This window comes from Coccinella septempunctata, chromosome 9 (genome assembly GCF_907165205.1).
Source record: "Coccinella septempunctata chromosome 9, icCocSept1.1, whole genome shotgun sequence".
Lineage (NCBI taxonomy): Eukaryota > Metazoa > Arthropoda > Insecta > Coleoptera > Coccinellidae > Coccinella > Coccinella septempunctata.
Window position 1 is genome coordinate 9692649 of NC_058197.1, and position 17743 is coordinate 9710391.

Sequence of the window (17743 nt, forward strand, 5' to 3'; positions counted from 1 at the left end):
TTCTACAATATATAACTTGTGACATGATTGATTGACTCAAATCTTTGAGGAACAAACGCAAAAACGTCAGGTCAGCCGTTGAAGAAAGAAGTGAATAATTGGAAGTGTTCAAGATTTAATACGGAAATGAATATATGACATTCGGAATATATAATTTCATAAGATGTGGTGTCTTATTTAAACAACATCTTGCGCTTCAAAATTGACCTCTAGGCAGTATAGCTTATTATCACTCTTTTGAAAAAACTCCGTAATGAACACTCTGAACTTTCCTGCCCAAAACGGTATCTTACGAAGTAAACTCATATCAATAAGCCCTTCCTTCATCGGATAGTTTCCCTAAAAAAATAATAATAATTTTTTTTTATTTTCGAACATAACGAAAAATCATCATTTCTAGGAAATTAAAACAAATTATCCAATTTCCACAAAATGAGTTCATGTACCCTCAGATTCCAACGAAGTTTTTATTTTTTCCTTTTTTTAACATTCAAATTTTATTTTATGTTAGCGACTAAACTGACGAAAATACTACTAACTAGTTGAATACAAATATTAAAAATAAATTCAGTATTGGTAGTTATCGAGGTCAATCTGGTCGCTGAGTACCTAAATCCGGCGATAACTTATCACATTGGACGATTTCCAAAATTTCAAAAAAATTCAGTTTCTATATGTATCATTTCGAAGTCTTCGTTGAAATTGTGCTTTGCATTCAGCAGATGCTCAGCAAACGTAGAGTCTCCAGTGCCTTTGACGAGACAATTTCTGTGTTCTAATATTCTTTTCTGGAATTTTCTACCTCTTTGGCCTATATACATAGGTAAAAAGATGAACAATCACTACGACTAAGTTTAAAAACTGCACATTTATCTCCCTAATAATTCGTTTGATCTTTATCATTCTTAATTTATTTACGTGTCGTGGTTTTAAAACTCATTTTGTGAAAATAGTATGATCTGTTATAAGTTCAATTATGGATTTTCATCAAAAAAGTATCGACCACATCAATTCTAGGAAGCAAAATACTGAATTTTATTCAGCAATATCGAAAGTTCGAACAATGACGAAAACTCGAAATTACTTTGAAAGTGAATTACTGGAAATGAATGCTCTTTTTCATGTTCAAAAGCTGCCCGTTCACAAATCATGAACTGATAAATTCATTCTGAAAAAACCGTGAATACATACAGGAGGTATAGGACATTTCTCGGGTTCTGCAACATTCGTCAATTTGGCCCAACTTATCCACATGTCTCGCATAAGGGGTGAATTTAGAGAAGAGCGACAAACATCTTTTTGGGGAGGTAAGAGGGGCAGTTGAGTCCATCCCTGTTCCGTCCATTTTTCTAATTTCATGTGTCCCTGAAATGAGTGAAACGGTTATATAGTAAGTATAGGAGGTCGCAACGAAAGTCAGCCTTTTAACTATAATAAATACAATAGGAACATTGAAAAAATTGATTGGCTGTCAGTTAAACTGAAAATAATCAATCTTCACTAATAAAAATGAAATCGATTGATGAGAAATAGAAATCTGAAACCCAATGTTCTTATAAATATATTTATACGAACGGTATACGGCCTTCTATGGTGTGATCGGAAATATAGCATCACGATTCTTCTTTCGTTAGTAGCTCAGGCCTACGGCCCTCACGATTCGCCTTTTGTCCGTTAGTCGAGCCTATGGCCCTCACGAGTCGCCTTCTGACCGCAGCTCTGGCCTACGCCACTCGCGATTTGCTTTTTATACTTAGCTCGTGCTTACAGCTCTCACATTTCGCATTTTGTTAGTAACTCAGGCCTACGGCTCTCACGATTCTCATTTGTTAGCAGCACAGGCCAACGGCCCTCACGATTCGCCTTTTTTAGTAGCTCAGGCCTACGGCCCTCACGATACGCCTTTTGTCAGAAGCTCGGGCCTACAGCCCTCACGATTCGCCTTTTGTTAGTTGCTCAGGCCTACGGCCCTCAATATTCGCCTTTTGTTATTAGCTCAGGCCTACGGCCCTCACGATACGCCTTTTGTCTGTAGCTCGGGCCTAGAGCCCTCACGATTCTCCTTCTGTTAGTAGCTCAGGCCAACGTCCCTCACGATTCGTCTTCTGTTGGTAGCTCAGGCCTATGGCCCTCACGATTCGTCTTTTGTTAGTAGCTCAGGTCTACGGCCCTCACGATTCTCCTCCTTTTGCTACTCTCTCAGGCCTACGGCCCTTACGATTCTCCTTTTTTTTGTTGCTCAGGCCTGCGGCCCTCACGATTCGCCTTTTTTAGTAGCTCAGGCCTACGGCCTCAATATTCGCCTTTTGTTATTAGCTCAGGCCTACGGCCCTCACGATACTCCTTTTGTCTGTAGCTCGGGCCTACAGCCCTCACGATTATCCTTCTGTTAGTAGCTCAGGCCAACGTCCCTCACGATTCGTCTTTTGTTAGTAGCTCAGGCCTACGGCCCTCACGATTCTCCTCCTTTTGTTACTAGCTCAGGCCTACGGCCCTCACGATGAGCCTTTTGTCCGTAGCTCAGGTCTACGGCCCTCACGATACGCCTTTTGTTAGTAGCTCAGGCCTACGGCCTCACGATCTTTTGTTGAAAGCTTGGGCCTATAGCCCTCGTGATTCGCCTTTTGTTAGTAGCTCAGGCCTACGGCCCTCACGATACACCTTTTGTCCGTAGCTCACGATACGCCTGAATTGTTAGTAGCTCGGGCCTACAGCCCTCACGATTCTCCATTTGTTAGCGGCTCAGGCCTACGGCCCTCACGATACGCCTTTTGTTAGTAGCTCAGTTCTACGGCCCTCACGATTCGCCTTTTGTTGGTAGCTCTGGCCTACGGCCCTCACGATACGCCTTTTGTCCGTAGTTCAGGCCTACGGCCCTCACGATACGCCTTTGTTAGTAGCTCATGCCTACGGCCCTCACGATTCTCTGTTTGTCCGTAGCTCAGGCCTACGGCCCTCAAGATACGCCTTTTGTCCGTAGGTCAGGCCTACGGTCCTCACAATACGCCTTTTGTTAACAGCTGGAGCCTACAGCCCTCAAAATTCCCCTTTTGTTAGTAGCTCAGGCCTACTACCTTCACGATACGCCTTTTGTCCGTAGCTCAGGCCTACGGCCTTCACGATACTCCTTTTGTTAGAAGCTCGGGCCTACAGCCCTCACGATTCCCTTCTTAAGAGCTTGGGCCTACGTCCCTCACGATACGCCTGAATTGTTAGTAGCTCGGGCCTACAGCCCTCACGATTCTCCATTTGTGAGCAGCTCAGGCCTACGGCGCTCACGATACGCCTTTTGTTAGTAGCTCAGGTCTACGGCCCTCACGATTCGCCTTTTGTTGATAGCTCGGGCCTACGGCCCTCACGATACGCCTTTTGTCCGTAGTTCAGGCCTACGGCCCTCACGATTCTTCTTTTGTTAGTAGCTCATGCCTACGGTCCTCACGATTCTCCTCCTTTTGTTTGTTGCTCAGGCCTGCGGCCCTCACGATACGTCTTTTGTTAAAAGCTTGGGCCTACAGCCCTCACTTTTCGCCTTTTGTTAGTAGCTCAGGCCTACGGCCCTCACGATTCTCCTCCTTTTGTTACTAGCTCATTCCTACGGCCCTCACGAAAGGCCTTTTGTTAGTAGCTCTGGCCTACGGCCCTTACGATACGCCATTTGTTAGTAGCTCGGGCCTACAGCCCTCACGATTCTCCTTTTGTTAGTAGCTCAGGCCTACGGCCCTCACGATTCGCCTTTTTTAGTAGCTCAGGCCTACGGCCCTCACGATACGCCTTTTGTCAGTAGCTCAGTCCTACGGCCCTAACGATAAGCCTTTTGTCCGTAGCTCAGGCCTACGGCCCTCACGATACGCCTTTTGTCAGTAGCTCAGTCCTACGGCCCTAACGATACGCCTTTTGTCCGTAGCTCAGGCCTACGGCCCTCACGATACGTCTTTTGTTAAAAGCTTGGGCCTACAGCCCTCACGATTCGCCTTTTGTCCGTAGCTCAGGCCTACGGCCCTCTTGATTCGCCTTTTTTAGTAGCTCAGGCCTACGGCCCTCACGATACGCCTTTTGTCAGTAGCTCAGTCCTACGGCCCTAACGATACGCCTTTTGTCCGTAGCTCAGGCCTACGTCCCTAACGATACGTCTTTTGTTGAAAGCTTGGGCCTACGGCCCTCACGATAGGTCTTTTGTAAAAAGCTTGGGCCTACAGCCCTCACGACACGCCTTTTGTCCGTAGCTCAGGCCTACGGCCCTTACGATACGCCTTCTGTTAGTAGCTCGGGCCTACAGCCCTCACGATTCGCCTTTTGTTAGTAGCTCAGGCCTACGGCCCTCACGACACGCCTTTGGTCAGAAGCCCAGGCCTACAGCCCTCACGATACGCCTTTTGTTAGTAGCTCGGGCCTACAGCCCTCACGATTCTCCTTTTGTTTGTTGCTCAGGCTTGCGGCCCTCACGATACGCCATTTGTTAGTTACTCGGGCCTACAGCCCTCACGATTCTCCTTTTGTTAGTAGCTCAGGCCTACAGCCCTCACGATACGCCTTTTGTCCGTAGCTCAGGCCTACGGCCCTCACGATTCGCCTTTTTTAGTAGCTCAGGCCTACAGCCCTCACGATACGCCTTTTGTCCGTAGCTCAGGCCTACGGCCTTCACGACACGCCTTTTGTCAAAAGCCCAGGCCTACAGCCCACACGATACACCTTTTGTTAGTAGCTCGGGCCTACAGCCCTCACGATTCTCCTTTTGTTAGTAGCTCAGGCCTACGGCCCTCACGATACGCCTTTTTTAGTAGCTCAGGCCTACGGCCCTCACGATTCGCATCTTTTAGTAGCTCAGGCCTACGGCCCTCACGATACGCCTTTTGTCAGTAGCTCAGTCCTACGGCCCTAACGATACGCCTTTTGTCCTTAGCATAGGCCTACAGCCCTCACGATACGCCTTTTGTTAGTAGCTCGGGCCTACAGCCCTCACGATTCTCCTTTTGTTTGTTGCTCAGGCCTGCGGCCCTCACGATACGCCATTTGTTAGTTACTCGGGCCTACAGCCCTCACGATTCTCCTTTTGTTAGTAGCTCAGGCCTACATCCCTCACGATACGCCTTTTGTCCGTAGCTCAGGCCTACGGCCCTCACGATTCTCCTTTTGTTTGTTGCTCAGGCCTGCGGCCCTCACGATACGCCATTTGTTAGTTACTCGGGCCTACAGCCCTCACGATTCTCCTTTTGTTAGTAGCTCAGGCCTACAGCCCTCACGATATGCCATTTGTTAGTTACTCGGGCCTACAGCCCTCACGATTCTCCTTTTGTTAGTAGCTCAGGCCTACAGCCCTCACGATACGCCTTTTGTCCGTAGCTCAGGCCTACGGCCTTCACGACACGCCTTTTGTCAGAAGCCCAGGCCTACAGCCCACACGATACACCTTTTGTTAGTAGCTCGGGCCTACAGCCCTCACGATTCTCCTTTTGTTAGTAGCTCAGGCCTACGGCCCTCACGATACGCCTTTTTTAGTAGCTCAGGCCTACGGCCCTCACGATTCGCATCTTTTAGTAGCTCAGGCCTACGGCCCTCACGATACGCCTTTTGTCAGTAGCTCAGTCCTACGGCCCTAACGATACGCCTTTTGTCCTTAGCTCAGGCCTACGGCCCTCACGATACGTCTTTTGTTGAAAGCTTGGGCCTACGGCCCTCACGATAGGTCTTTTGTTAAAAGCTTGGGCCTACAGCCCTCACGATTCGCCTTTTGTTAGTAGCTCAGGCCTATGGCCCTCACGACATGCCTTTTGTCAGTAGCTCAGTCCTACGGCCCTAACGATACGCCTTTTGTCCGTAGCTCAGGCCTACGGCCCTCACGATACGTCTTTTGTTAAAAGCTTGGGCCTACGGCCCTCACGATAGGTCTTTTGTTAAAAGCTTGGGCCTGCAGCCCTCACGATTCGCCTTTTGTTAGTAGCTCAGGCCTATGGCCCTCACGACACGCCTTTTGTCAGTAGCTCAGTCCTACGGCCCTAACGATACGCCTTTTGTCCGTAGCTCAGGCCTACGGCCCTCACGATACGTCTTTTGTTGAAAGCTTGGGCCTACGGCCCTCACGATAGGTCTTTTGTTAAAAGCTTGGGCCTACAGCCCTCACGATTCGCCTTTTGTTAGTAGCTCAGGCCTATGGCCCTCACGACATGCCTTTTGTCAGTAGCTCAGTCCTACGGCCCTAACGATACGCCTTTTGTCCGTAGCTCAGGCCTACGGCCCTCACGATACGTCTTTTGTTAAAAGCTCAGGCCTACGGCCCTCACGATACGCCTTCTGTTAGTAGCTCGGGCCTACAGCCCTCACGATTCGCCTTTTGTTAGTAGCTCGGGCCTACAGCCCTCACGATTCTCCTTTTGTTAGTAGCTCAGGCCTACGGCCCTCACGATACGCCTTTTGTTAGTAGCTCGGGCCTACAGCCCTCACGATTCTCCTTTTGTTAGTAGCTCAGGCCTACGGCCCTCACGATACGCCTTTTTTAGTAGCTCAGGCCTACGGCCCTCACGATTCGCATCTTTTAGTAGCTCAGGCCTACGGCCCTCACGATACGCCTTTTGTCAGTAGCTCATTCCTACGGCCCTAACGATACGCCTTTTGTCCGTAGCTCAGGCCTACGGCCCTCACGATACGTCTTTTGTTGAAAGCTTGGGCCTACGGCCCTCACGATAGGTCTTTTGTTAAAAGCTTGGGCCTACAGCCCTCACGATTCGCCTTTTGTTAGTAGCTCAGGCCTATGGCCCTCACGACATGCCTTTTGTCAGTAGCTCAGTCCTACGGCCCTAACGATACGCCTTTTGTCCGTAGCTCAGGCCTACGGCCCTCACGATAAGTCTTTTGTTAAAAGCTTGGGCCCACGGCCCTCACGATAGGTCTTTTGTTAAAAGCTTGGGCCTACAGCCCTCACGATTCGCCTTTTGTTAGTAGCTCAGGCCTATGGCCCTCACGACACGCCTTTTGTCCGTAGCTCAGGCCTACGGCCCTCACGATACGCCTTCTGTTAGTAGCTCGGGCCTACAGCCCTCACGATTCGCCTTTTGTTAGTAGCTCGGGCCTACAGCCCTCACGATTCTCCTTTTGTCAGTAGCCCAGGCCTACAGCCCACACGATACGCCTTTTGTTAGTAGCTCGGGCCTACAGCCCTCACGATTCTCCTTTTGTTAGTAGCCCAGGCCTACGGCCCTCACGATACGCCTTTTTTAGTAGCTCAGGCCTACGGCCCTCACGATTCGCATCTTTTAGTAGCTCAGGCCTAAGGCCCTCACGATACGCCTTTTGTCAGTAGCTCAGTCCTACGGCCCTAACGATACGCCTTTTGTCCGTAGCTCAGGCCTACGGCCCTCACGATACGTCTTTTGTTGAAAGCTTGGGCCTACGGCCCTCACGATAGGTCTTTTGTTAAAAGTTTGGGCCTACAGCCCTCACGATTCGCCTTTTGTTAGTAGCTCAGGCCTATGGCCCTCACGACATGCCTTTTGTCAGTAGCTCAGTCCTACGGCCCTAACGATACGCCTTTTGTCCGTAGCTCAGGCCTACGGCCCTCACGATACGTCTTTTGTTAAAAGCTTGGGCCTAGGGCCCTCACGATAGGTCTTTTGTTAAAAGCTTGGGCCTACAGCCCTCACGATTCGCCTTTTGTTAGTAGCTCAGGCCTATGGCCCTCACGACACGCCTTTTGTCCGTAGCTCAGGCCTACGGCCCTCACGATACGCCTTCTGTTAGTAGCTCGGGCCTACAGCCCTCACGATTCGCCTTTTGTTAGTAGCTCAGGCCTACGGCCCTCACGACACGCCTTCGGTCAAAAGCCCAGGCCTACAGCCCTCACGATACGCCTTTTGTTAGTAGCTCGGGCCTACAGCCCTCACGATTCTCCTTTTGTTTGTTGCTCAGGCCTGCGGCCCTCACGATTCGCCTTTTGTTAGTAGCTCGGGCCTACAGCCCTCACGATTCTCCTTTTGTTAGTAGCTCAAGCCTACGGCCCTCACGATACGCCTTTTTTAGTAGCTCAGGCCTACGGCCCTCACGATTCGCATCTTTTAGTAGCTCAGGCCTACGGCCCTCACGATACGCCTTTTGTCAGTAGCTCAATCCTACGGCCCTAACGATACGCCTTTTGTCCGTAGCTCAGGCCTACGGCCCTCACGATACGTCTTTTGTTGAAAGCTTGGGCCTACGGCCCTCACGATAGGTCTTTTGTTAAAAGCTTGGGCCTACAGCCCTCACGATTCGCCTTTTGTTAGTAGCTCAGGCCTATGGCCCTCACGACATGCCTTTTGTCAGTAGCTTAGACCTACGGCCCTAACGATACGCCTTTTGTCCGTAGCTCAGGCCTACGGCCCTCACGATACGTCTTTTGTTAAAAGCTTGGGCCTACGGCCCTCACGATAGGTCTTTTGTTAAAAGCTTGGGCCTACAGCCCTCACGATTCGCCTTTTGTTAGTAGCTCAGGCCTACGGCCCTCACGACACGCCTTTTGTCCGTAGCTCAGGCCTACGGCCCTCACGATACGCCTTCTGTTAGTAGCTCGGGCCTACAGCCCTCACGATTCGCCTTTTGTTAGTAGCTCGGGCCTACAGCCCTCACGATTCTCCTTTTGTTAGTAGCCCAGGCCTACAGCCCACACGATACGCCTTTCGTTAGTAGCTCGGGCCTACAGCCCTCACGATTCTCCTTTTGTTAGTAGCTCAGGCCTACGGCCCTCACGATACGCCTTTTTTAGTAGCTCAGGCCTACGGCCCTCACGATTCGCATCTTTTAGTAGCTCAGGCCTACGGCCCTCACGATACGTCTTTTGTTGAAAGCTTGGGCCTACGGCCCTCACGATAGGTCTTTTGTTAAAAGCTTGGGCCTACAGCCCTCACGATTCGCCTTTTGTAAGTAGCTCAGGCCTATGGCCCTCACGACATGCCTTTTGTCCGTAGCTCAGGCCTACGGCCCTCACGATACGCCATTTGTTAGTAACTCGGGCCTACAGCCCTCACGATTCTCCTTTTGTTAGTAGCTCAGGCCTACGGCCCTCACGATACGCCTTTTGTCCGTAGCTCAGGCCTACGGCCCTCACGATACGTCTTTTGTTAAAAGCTTGGGCCTACGGCCCTCACGATAGGTCTTTTGTTAAAAGCTTGGGCCTACAGCCCTCACGATTCGCCTTTTGTTAGTAGCTCAGGCCTATGGCCCTCACGACACGCCTTTTGTCCGTAGCTCAGGCCTACGGCCCTCACGATACGCCATTTGTTAGTAACTCGGGCCTACAGCCCTCACGATTCTCCTTTTGTTAGTAGCTCAGGCCTACGGCCCTCACGATACGCCTTTTGTCCGTAGCTCAGGCCGACGGCCCTCACGATTCGCCTTTTTTAGTGGCTCAGGTCTACGGCCCTCACGATACGCCTTCTGTTAGTATCTCGGGCCTACGGCCCTCACGACGCGCCTTTGGTCAAAAGCCCAGGCCTACAGCCCTCACGACACGCCTTTTGTCCGTAGCTCAGGCCTACGGCCCTCACGATACGCCTTTTGTTAGTAGCTCGGGCCTACAGCCCTCACGATTCGCCTTTTGTTAGTAGCTCAGGCCTACGGCCCTCACGATACGCCATTTGTTAGTAACTCGGGCCTACAGCCCTCACGATTCTCCTTTTGTTAGTAGCTCAGGCCTACGGCCCTCACGATACGCCTTTTGTCCGTAGCTCAGGCCGACGGCCCTCACGATTCGCCTTTTTTAGTGGCTCAGGTCTACGGCCCTCACGATACGCCTTCTGTTAGTATCTCGGGCCTACGGCCCTCACGACGCGCCTTTGGTCAAAAGCCCAGGCCTACAGCCTTCACGATACGCCTTTTGTTAGTAGCTCGGGCCTACAGCCCTCACGATTCTCCTTTTGTTTGTTGCTCAGGCCTGCGGCCCTCACGATTCGCCTTTATTAGTAGCTCAGGCCTTCGGCCCTCACGATACGCCTTTTGTTAGTAGCTCAGGCCTACGGCCCTCACGATACGCCATTTGTTAGTAACTCGGGCCTACAGCCCTCACGATTCTCCTTTTGTTAGTAGCTCAGGCCTACGGCCCTCACGATACGCCTTTTGTCCGTAGCTCAGACCGACGGCCCTCACGATTCGCCTTTTTTAGTGGCTCAGGTCTACGGCCCTCACGATACGCCTTCTGTTAGTATCTCGGGCCTACGGCCCTCACGACACGCCTTTTGTCAGAAGCCCAGGCCTACAGCCCTCACGATACGCCTTTTGTTAGTAGCTCGGGCCTACAGCCCTCACGATTCTCCTTTTGTTAGTAGCTCAGGCCTACGGCCCTCACGATACGCCTTTTTTAGTAGCTCAGGCCTACGGCCCTCTTGATTCGCCTTTTTTAGTAGCTCAGGCCTACGGCCCTCACGATACGCCTTTTGTCAGTAGCTCAGTCCTACGGCCCTAACGATACGCCTTTTGTCCGTAGCTCAGGCCTACGGCCCTAACGATACGTCTTTTGTTGAAAGCTTGGGCCTACGGCCCTCACGATAGGTCTTTTGTAAAAAGCTTGGGCCTACAGCCCTCACGACACGCCTTTTGTCCGTAGCTCAGGCCTACGGCCCTCACGATACGCCTTCTGTTAGTAGCTCGGGCCTACAGCCCTCACGATTCTCCTTTTGTTAGTAGCTCAGGCCTACGGCCCTAACGATACGCCATTTGTCCGTAGCTCAGGCCTACGGCCCTCACGATACGTCTTTTGTTAGTAGCTCAGGCCTACGGCCCTCAAGATTGCAGCTTATTTATTTGGAATCTCTCTAATAATTGTTGCTCTGTTGAGTGCTCTCTTCTGAATCCGAACTACGGCCCTCACGATACGCCTTTTGTTAAAAGCTTGGGCCTACAGCTCGGACTACCTATAGCCCTCACGATTGATTCTCCTCTTGTTAGTAGCTCAGGCCTACGGCCATCACGATGCGCCTTTTATCAAAAGCTCACGATTCCCCTTTTGTTAGTAGCTCAGTCCTACAGCCCTAACGTTACGCCTTTTGTTAGTAGCTCAGTCCTACGGCCCTAACGTTACGCCTTTTGTCCGTAGCTCAGGCCTACGGCCCTCACGATACGTCTTTTGTTGAAAGCTTGGGCCTACAGCCCTCACTATTCGCCTTTTGTTAGTAGCTCAGGCCTACGGCCCTCACGACACGCCTTTTGTCTGTAGCTCAGGCCTACGGCCCTCACGATACGCCTTCTGTTAGTAGCTCGGGCCTACGGCCCTAACGATACGCCTTTTGTCTGTAGCTCAGGCCTACGGCCCTCACGATACGTCTTTTGTTGAAAGCTTGGGCCTACAGCCCTCACTATTCGCCTTTTGTTAGTAGCTCAGGCCTACGGCCCTCACGACACGCCTTTTGTCTGTAGCTCAGGCCTACGGCCCTCACGATACGCCTTCTGTTAGTAGCTCGGGCCTACGGCACTCACGATTCTCCTTTTGTTAGTAGCTCAGGCCTACGGCCCTCACGATTCGCCTTTTTTAGTAGCTCGGGACTACGACCCTAACGATACGCCTTTTGTCTGTAGCTCAGGCCTACGGCCCTCACGATACGTCTTTTGTTAAAAGCTTGGGCCTACAGCCCTCACTATTCGCCTTTTGTTAGTAGCTCAGGCCTACGGCCCTCACGACACGCCTTTTGTCTGTAGCTCAGGCCTACGGCCCTCACGATACGCCTTCTGTTAGTAGCTCGGGCCTACGGCCCTAACGATACGCCTTTTGTCTGTAGCTCAGGCCTACGGCCCTCACGATACGTCTTTTGTTGAAAGCTTGGGCCTACAGCACTCACGATTAGCCTTTTGTTAGTAGCTCAGGCCTACGGCCCTCACGACACGCCTTTTGTCCGTAGCTCATTCCTACGGCCCTCACGATACGCCTTCTGTTAGTAGCTCGGGCCTACAGCCCTCACGATTCTCCTTTTGTTTGTTACTCAGGCCTGCGGCCCTCACGATACGCCTTTTGTTAGTTGATCAGGCCTACGGCCCTCAAGATTGTAGCTTGTTTATTTTGGAATCTCTCTAATAATTGTTGCTCTGTTGAGTGCTCACTTTTAAATCCGAACTACGGCCCTCACGATACGCTTTTTGTTAAATGCTTGGGCCTACAGCTCGGACTACCTATAGCCCTCACGATTGATTCTCCTCTTGTTAGTAGCTCAGGCCTACGACCCTCACGATACGCCTTTTGTTAGTTGCTCAGGCCTACGGCCCTCAAGATTGTAGCTTGTTTATTGTGGAATCTCTCTAATAATTGTTGCTCTGTTGAGTGCTCTCTTCTAAATCCGAACTACGGCTCTCACGATACGCCTTTTGTTAGTAGCTCAGGCCTACTGCCCTCACGACACGCCTTTTGTCCGTAGCTCAGGCCGACGGCCCTCACGATACGCCTTCTGTATATCCTGTTAGTAGCTCGGGCCAAGGCCCTCACGATTCGCCTGTTAGTAGCTCAGGCCTACGGCCCTCACGATACGCCTTTTGTTAGTAGCTCAGTTCTACAACCCTCACTTTACGCCTTTTGTTAGTAGCTCGGGCCTACAGCCCTCACGACACGCTTTCGTTAGTAGCTCGGGCCTACAGCACTCACGATTCTTCTTTTGTTTGTAGCTCAGGCCTATGGCCCTCACGACACGCCTTTTGTCCGTAGCTCAGGCCTACGGCCCCCACGATACGCCTTCTGTTAGTAGCTCGGTCCTACGGCCCTCACGATACGCCTTCTGTTAGTAGCTCGGGCCTACAGCCCTCACGATTCTCCTTTTGTTTGTTGCTCAGGCCTGCGGCCCTCACGATACGCCTTTTGTTAGTTGCTCAGGCCTACGGCCCTCAAGATTGTAGCTTGTTTATTTTGGAATCTCTCTAATAATTGTTGCTCTGTTGAGTGCTCTCTTCTAAATCCGAACTACGGCCCTCACGATACGCCTTTTGTTAAATGCTTTTGCCTACAGCTCGGACTACCTATAGCCCTCACGATTGATTCTCCTCTTGTTAGTAGCTCAGGCCTACGGCCCTCACGATACGCCTTTTGTTAGTTGCTCAGGCCTACGGCCCTCAAGATTGTAGCTTGTTTATTTTGGAATCTCTCTAATAATTGTTGCTCTGTTGAGTGCTCTCTTCTAAATCCGAACTACGGCCCTCACGATACGCCTTTTGTTAAATGCTTGGGCCTACAGCTCGGACTACCTATAGCCCTCACGATTGATTCTCCTCTTGTTAGTAGCTCAGGCCTGTGGCCATCACGATACGCCTTTTGGTAAAAGCTTGGGCCTACAGCCTTCACGATTCCCCTTTTGTTAATAGCTCGGGCCTACAGCCCTCACGATCCCCTTCTGTTAGTAGCTCAGGCCTACGGCTCTCACGATACGCCTTTTGTTAGTAGCTCAGGCCTACGGCCCTCACGACACGCCTTTTGTCCGTAGCTAAGGCCGACGGCCCTCACGATACGCCTTCTGTATATCCTGTTAGTAGCTCGTGCCAAGGGCCCTCACGATTCGCCTGTTAGTAGCTCAGGCCTACGGCCCTCACGATACGCCTTTTGTTAGTAGCTCGGTCCTACAGCCCTCACGACACGCTTTCGTTAGTAGCTCGGGCCTACAGCCCTCACGATTCTTCTTTTGTTAGTAGCTCAGGCCTACGGCCCCCACAATTCGGTTTTTCGTGATAGCTCGTGCCTAAGGCGATCGCGATTTTTTTGTCCGTAGCACAGTCCTACGGCCCTCACGATACGTCTTTTGTTGAAAGCTTGGGCCTACAGCCCTCACGATTCTCCTTTCGTTAGTAGCGCAGGCCTACGGCCCTCACGATTCGTGTTCTGTTAGTAGCTCAGGCCTACGGCCCTCACGATTCTTCTTTGGTTAGTAGCACAGGCCTATGTTCCTCACGATTCTTCTCCTTTTGTTACTAGCTCATGCCTACGGCCCTCACGATACGCCTTTTGTCCGTAGCTCAGGCCTACGGCCCTCACGATACGCCTTTTGTTAGTAGCTCGGGCCTACAGCCCCCACGATTCTCCTTTTGTTAGTAGCTCAGGCCTACGGCCCTCACGATACGCCTTTTGTCCGTAGCTCAGGCCTACGGCCCTCACGATTGGCCTTTTTTAGTAGCTAAGACCTACGGCCCTCACGATACGTCTTTTGTTAGTAGCTCAGTCCTACGGCCCTAATGATACGCCTTTTGTCCGTAGCTCAGGCCTACGGCCCTCAAGATACGTCTTTTTTTAAAAGCTTGGGCCTACAGCCCTCACTATTCGCCTTTTGTCAGTAGCTCAGGCCTACGGCCCTAACGACACGCCTTTTGTCTCTAGCTCAGGCCTACGGCCCTCACGATACGCCTTTTGTTAGTAGCTCAGTTCTACAACCCTCACGATACGCCTTTTGTTAGTAGCTCGAGCCTACAGCCCTCACGACACGCTTTCGTTAGTAGCTCGGGCCTACAGCCCTCACGATTCTTCTTTTGTTAGTAGCTCAGGCCTACGGCCCTCACAATTCGGTTTTTCGTGATAGCTCGTGACTAAGGCGATCGCGATTTTTTTGTCCGTAGCACAGTCCTACGGCCCTCACGATACGTCTTTTGTTGAAAGCTTGGGCCTACAGCCCTCACGATTCTCCTTTCGTTAGTAGCTCAGGCCTACGGCCTTCACGATTTGTGTTCTGTTAGTAGCTCAGGCCCACGGCCCTCACGATTCTTCTTTTGTTAGTAGCTCAGGCCTATGTTCCTCACGATTCTCCTCCTTTTGTTACTAGGTCATGCCTACGGCCCTCACGATACGCCTTTTGTCCGTAGCTCAGGCCTACGGCCCTCACGATACGCCTTTTGTTAGTAGCTCAGGCCTACGGCCCTCACGATACGCCTTTTGTTAGTAGCTCGGGCCTACAGCCCCCACGATTCTCCTTTTGTTAGTAGCTCAGGCCTACGGCCCTCACGATACGCCTTTTGTCCGTAGCTCAGGCCTACGGCCCTCAAGATACGTCTTTTGTTAAAAGCTTGGGCCTACAGCCCTCACTATTCGCCTTTTGTCTGTAGCTCAGGATTACGGCCCTCACGATACGCCTTCTGTTAGTAGCTCGGGCCTACGGCCCTAACGATACGCCTTCTGTCCGTAGCTCAGGCCCTCACGATTCTCCTCCTCTTGTTACTGGCTCATGCCTACGGCCCTCACGAAAAGCCTTTTGTCCGTAGCTCAGGCCTACGGCCCTCACGATACGCTTTTTGTTAGTAGCTCAGGCCTACGGCCCTCACGATACGTCATTTGTTAGTAGCTCGGGCCTACAGCCCTCACGATTCTCGTAGCTCGGGTCTTCGGCCCTCGCGGTTCGCCTTTTGTTCATTTTTCGAAAAACTTCTGACACATAATATTCAAAGCAATTTTCTACGAAGAAAAATTATTCATTTTAATCTTCGACACTCATATATTCACTGTTGATTTTGGAACCACCTTCCTTTTTTTCTCAGAAAAAAATTTCTTACCCAAACGTTTTCATCCAGAGGCCTTTTGAAAGAAACATCGTAACTCAAAAGACCATGGGTAGAATTCACTTTCATGTACTTCAAATTCCTCAATGGACTCTCCATTTCTTCGTTATCGGAACAAGCTGCAATGTTTGTGACGGATAGCTTATATTTCTTTGCCTAAAAACGTTTAAATTACACTCAAATATATATTTTTTTTCCATGCAAACTTACAAATCCACATAAGTGCAATTGTATCTGTGTCAAACCCAAAAATGCGAGAGCAGTCACGAAGTTCTTCGAAAACATTTCAAATTGTGAATGACCAGTGTGCAAATTAACATAAATAATTCCTTGATCATCAACGGCGATGAAGATTTTTATCTGATCCAGATTCATCATTGCGGTGTCGGAGATCATTATATGTTTAATGGTCCAAAAAATTTTCATAATTCATAATAATGTACGTTTAATTCAATTCCTTCAATGATTGTATAGATTATGCTGGAAAGAAAATCGAGAAATACAGATCGAAATTGAGAAACTGCAAAAACTCTACAGGTTATTATTTGAAGATTCAGCCAAACTTGCCTTGTGCAAATTTTGATAGTCTACGAGGTACAGGAGGTGAAATTTTGTTTTCACAGAATCTGCTGAAATTTTGAAAATAGCAACATAAGAATTGACATCCGGGTAAGTAGTAAGAAATCGAAATATGTAACAACACTTTAGTAACACGCTAGCGTTACATACTTCGAACATGAACTGTTTATTCTTCAGATCGAAAATACCATCACTGAAATAATGCTCGAATTTTAGCGAAGAGATGTAACAGCTGTTACATCTCTTCGCTAAAATTCGAGCATTATTTCAGTGATGGTATTTTCGATCTGAAGAATAAACAGTTCATGTTCGAAGTTCTGATAGTTCATGTAAGGCGTCTCAGAAATGCTTTGTACGTTAGATCGGGTGAACGTGGTGGACAGAGATGGGGACCATTGTTTGCCAGCACATGTCATAGAATAGTCTATACGGAATATTACATAGCTTAACTGTGTAATGTGGAAGTGCACCATCTTGTTGGAACCATTATAAGTTCTCAATATTTTTCGAGTAAAAATGATTATCATATGATGATTATGAAAATACGAAAAAGTGTAATTTCGTTATTTCATCATCCACATCATTTTTCTCTTTCTGTTTCCTGACAGATTTTGTATGAGAAGAACCATAATTTTTCGTTTTATTCATTGTCCTATTAATGGTAATTCATGTTGATCTAGATCGAGAGGGAAATCCCTGAATGAAGAGTCTGATTGTTTTATAAACAATTCGATTACGCTCGTCATGAATAAGAATGAGATTCAAGTAATCTTTATTAGTGAAATCTCTGCGCTCAATACCTATTTCATTCATTGAATTGACTCTTGGCCGAAATAATAACATTGTTTCTAAAGTTTTTTTTTGGGTTTTTTTCACAACTGATTAGCTGATAGCTAGGTGATATAATAAATATCTCATTATTGTTTTCTAAGCAGCACACCAAAAACCGAAAGGATTTGTCAAAATTCATTAACCTTCGTGGAAGTTTTTCATTGTGAGTCAGTTAATTAAAGGAAAAACGTGTCGAACAATGTAATATAATAGTTATATTTATGTACCAAGGACGAAAATCTGTCTATTACAGCCCGCAAATTGACAGCCGAGGCGCAACAGAGGATAGCAAAAGTAGGTGAGATAATATAGACAGTTTTTGCCTAGATGCATATTACATTTTTTCGTCGACCTCAACGTCAAACCATGTTTCTATAATTCACTTGTAAAATCTAGATGATTTCGTAAAGAATTTATTTGACAACAGCAAAGGACAGTTATTGTCACAGTCACTTATGTTTTTATCAAATTCTGTATTTCAAATTGATTCAATCGATACGGGATCTAATATTGTTTATTAGTGATGAATAGATGGACGAAAAGTAAATCAGTACGAGAAGTGAATTCGGACGAAACGTATTTGCCTTCAAAAAGAGTCAACTTTTCTTTGGGTCGACGAATAAAATATTTCCTCTAACTATCACTGATAAGTATAGATAGATCAGATATTTTTTTATTGTAAATTTTTTGGAGAACCAAAGAAATACTCGCGCATAATGGACAGAATGTGTCGAATTTTTCGATTATTTCCTCCATATCTTTGAACTTTAGACTTTGCAAGTCCAACTTGCCTTAATTTATTTCAAGCCCTTTCCAACTGGCGGGAAATCTGATCAATCTGTAACCCCTATATTGAAATAGCGCC

General features: G+C 48.8%; 1 protein-coding gene across 1 annotated transcript; it reads right to left on the bottom strand.

Moving 5' to 3' along the window:
• Window positions 1-177: 177 nt before the first annotated feature.
• On the bottom strand, window positions 178-15864 carry LOC123321103. Its single transcript, XM_044908606.1, has 4 exons — window positions 15679-15864; window positions 15463-15624; window positions 1192-1365; window positions 178-339 (listed from the first exon to the last, which is right to left on the bottom strand). Exons 1-4 carry the CDS (start codon window positions 15862-15864, stop codon window positions 178-180), a joined length of 684 nt encoding a protein of 227 aa, XP_044764541.1.
• Between the last annotated feature and the right edge of the window lie 1879 nt (window positions 15865-17743).

Coding starts and splice junctions, on each gene's coding strand:
- LOC123321103 (XM_044908606.1), bottom strand. CDS start 15,864: ATGATCTCCGACACCGCAATGATGAATCTGGATCAGATAAAAATCTTC. Junction 1,366..15,462: donor CTCTGGATGAAAACGTTTGG/GTAAGAAATTTT, acceptor CACTCATTTCAG/GGACACATGAAATTAGAAAA. Junction 340..1,191: donor AGAAATGTCCTATACCTCCT/GTATGTATTCAC, acceptor TTATTTTTTTAG/GGAAACTATCCGATGAAGGA.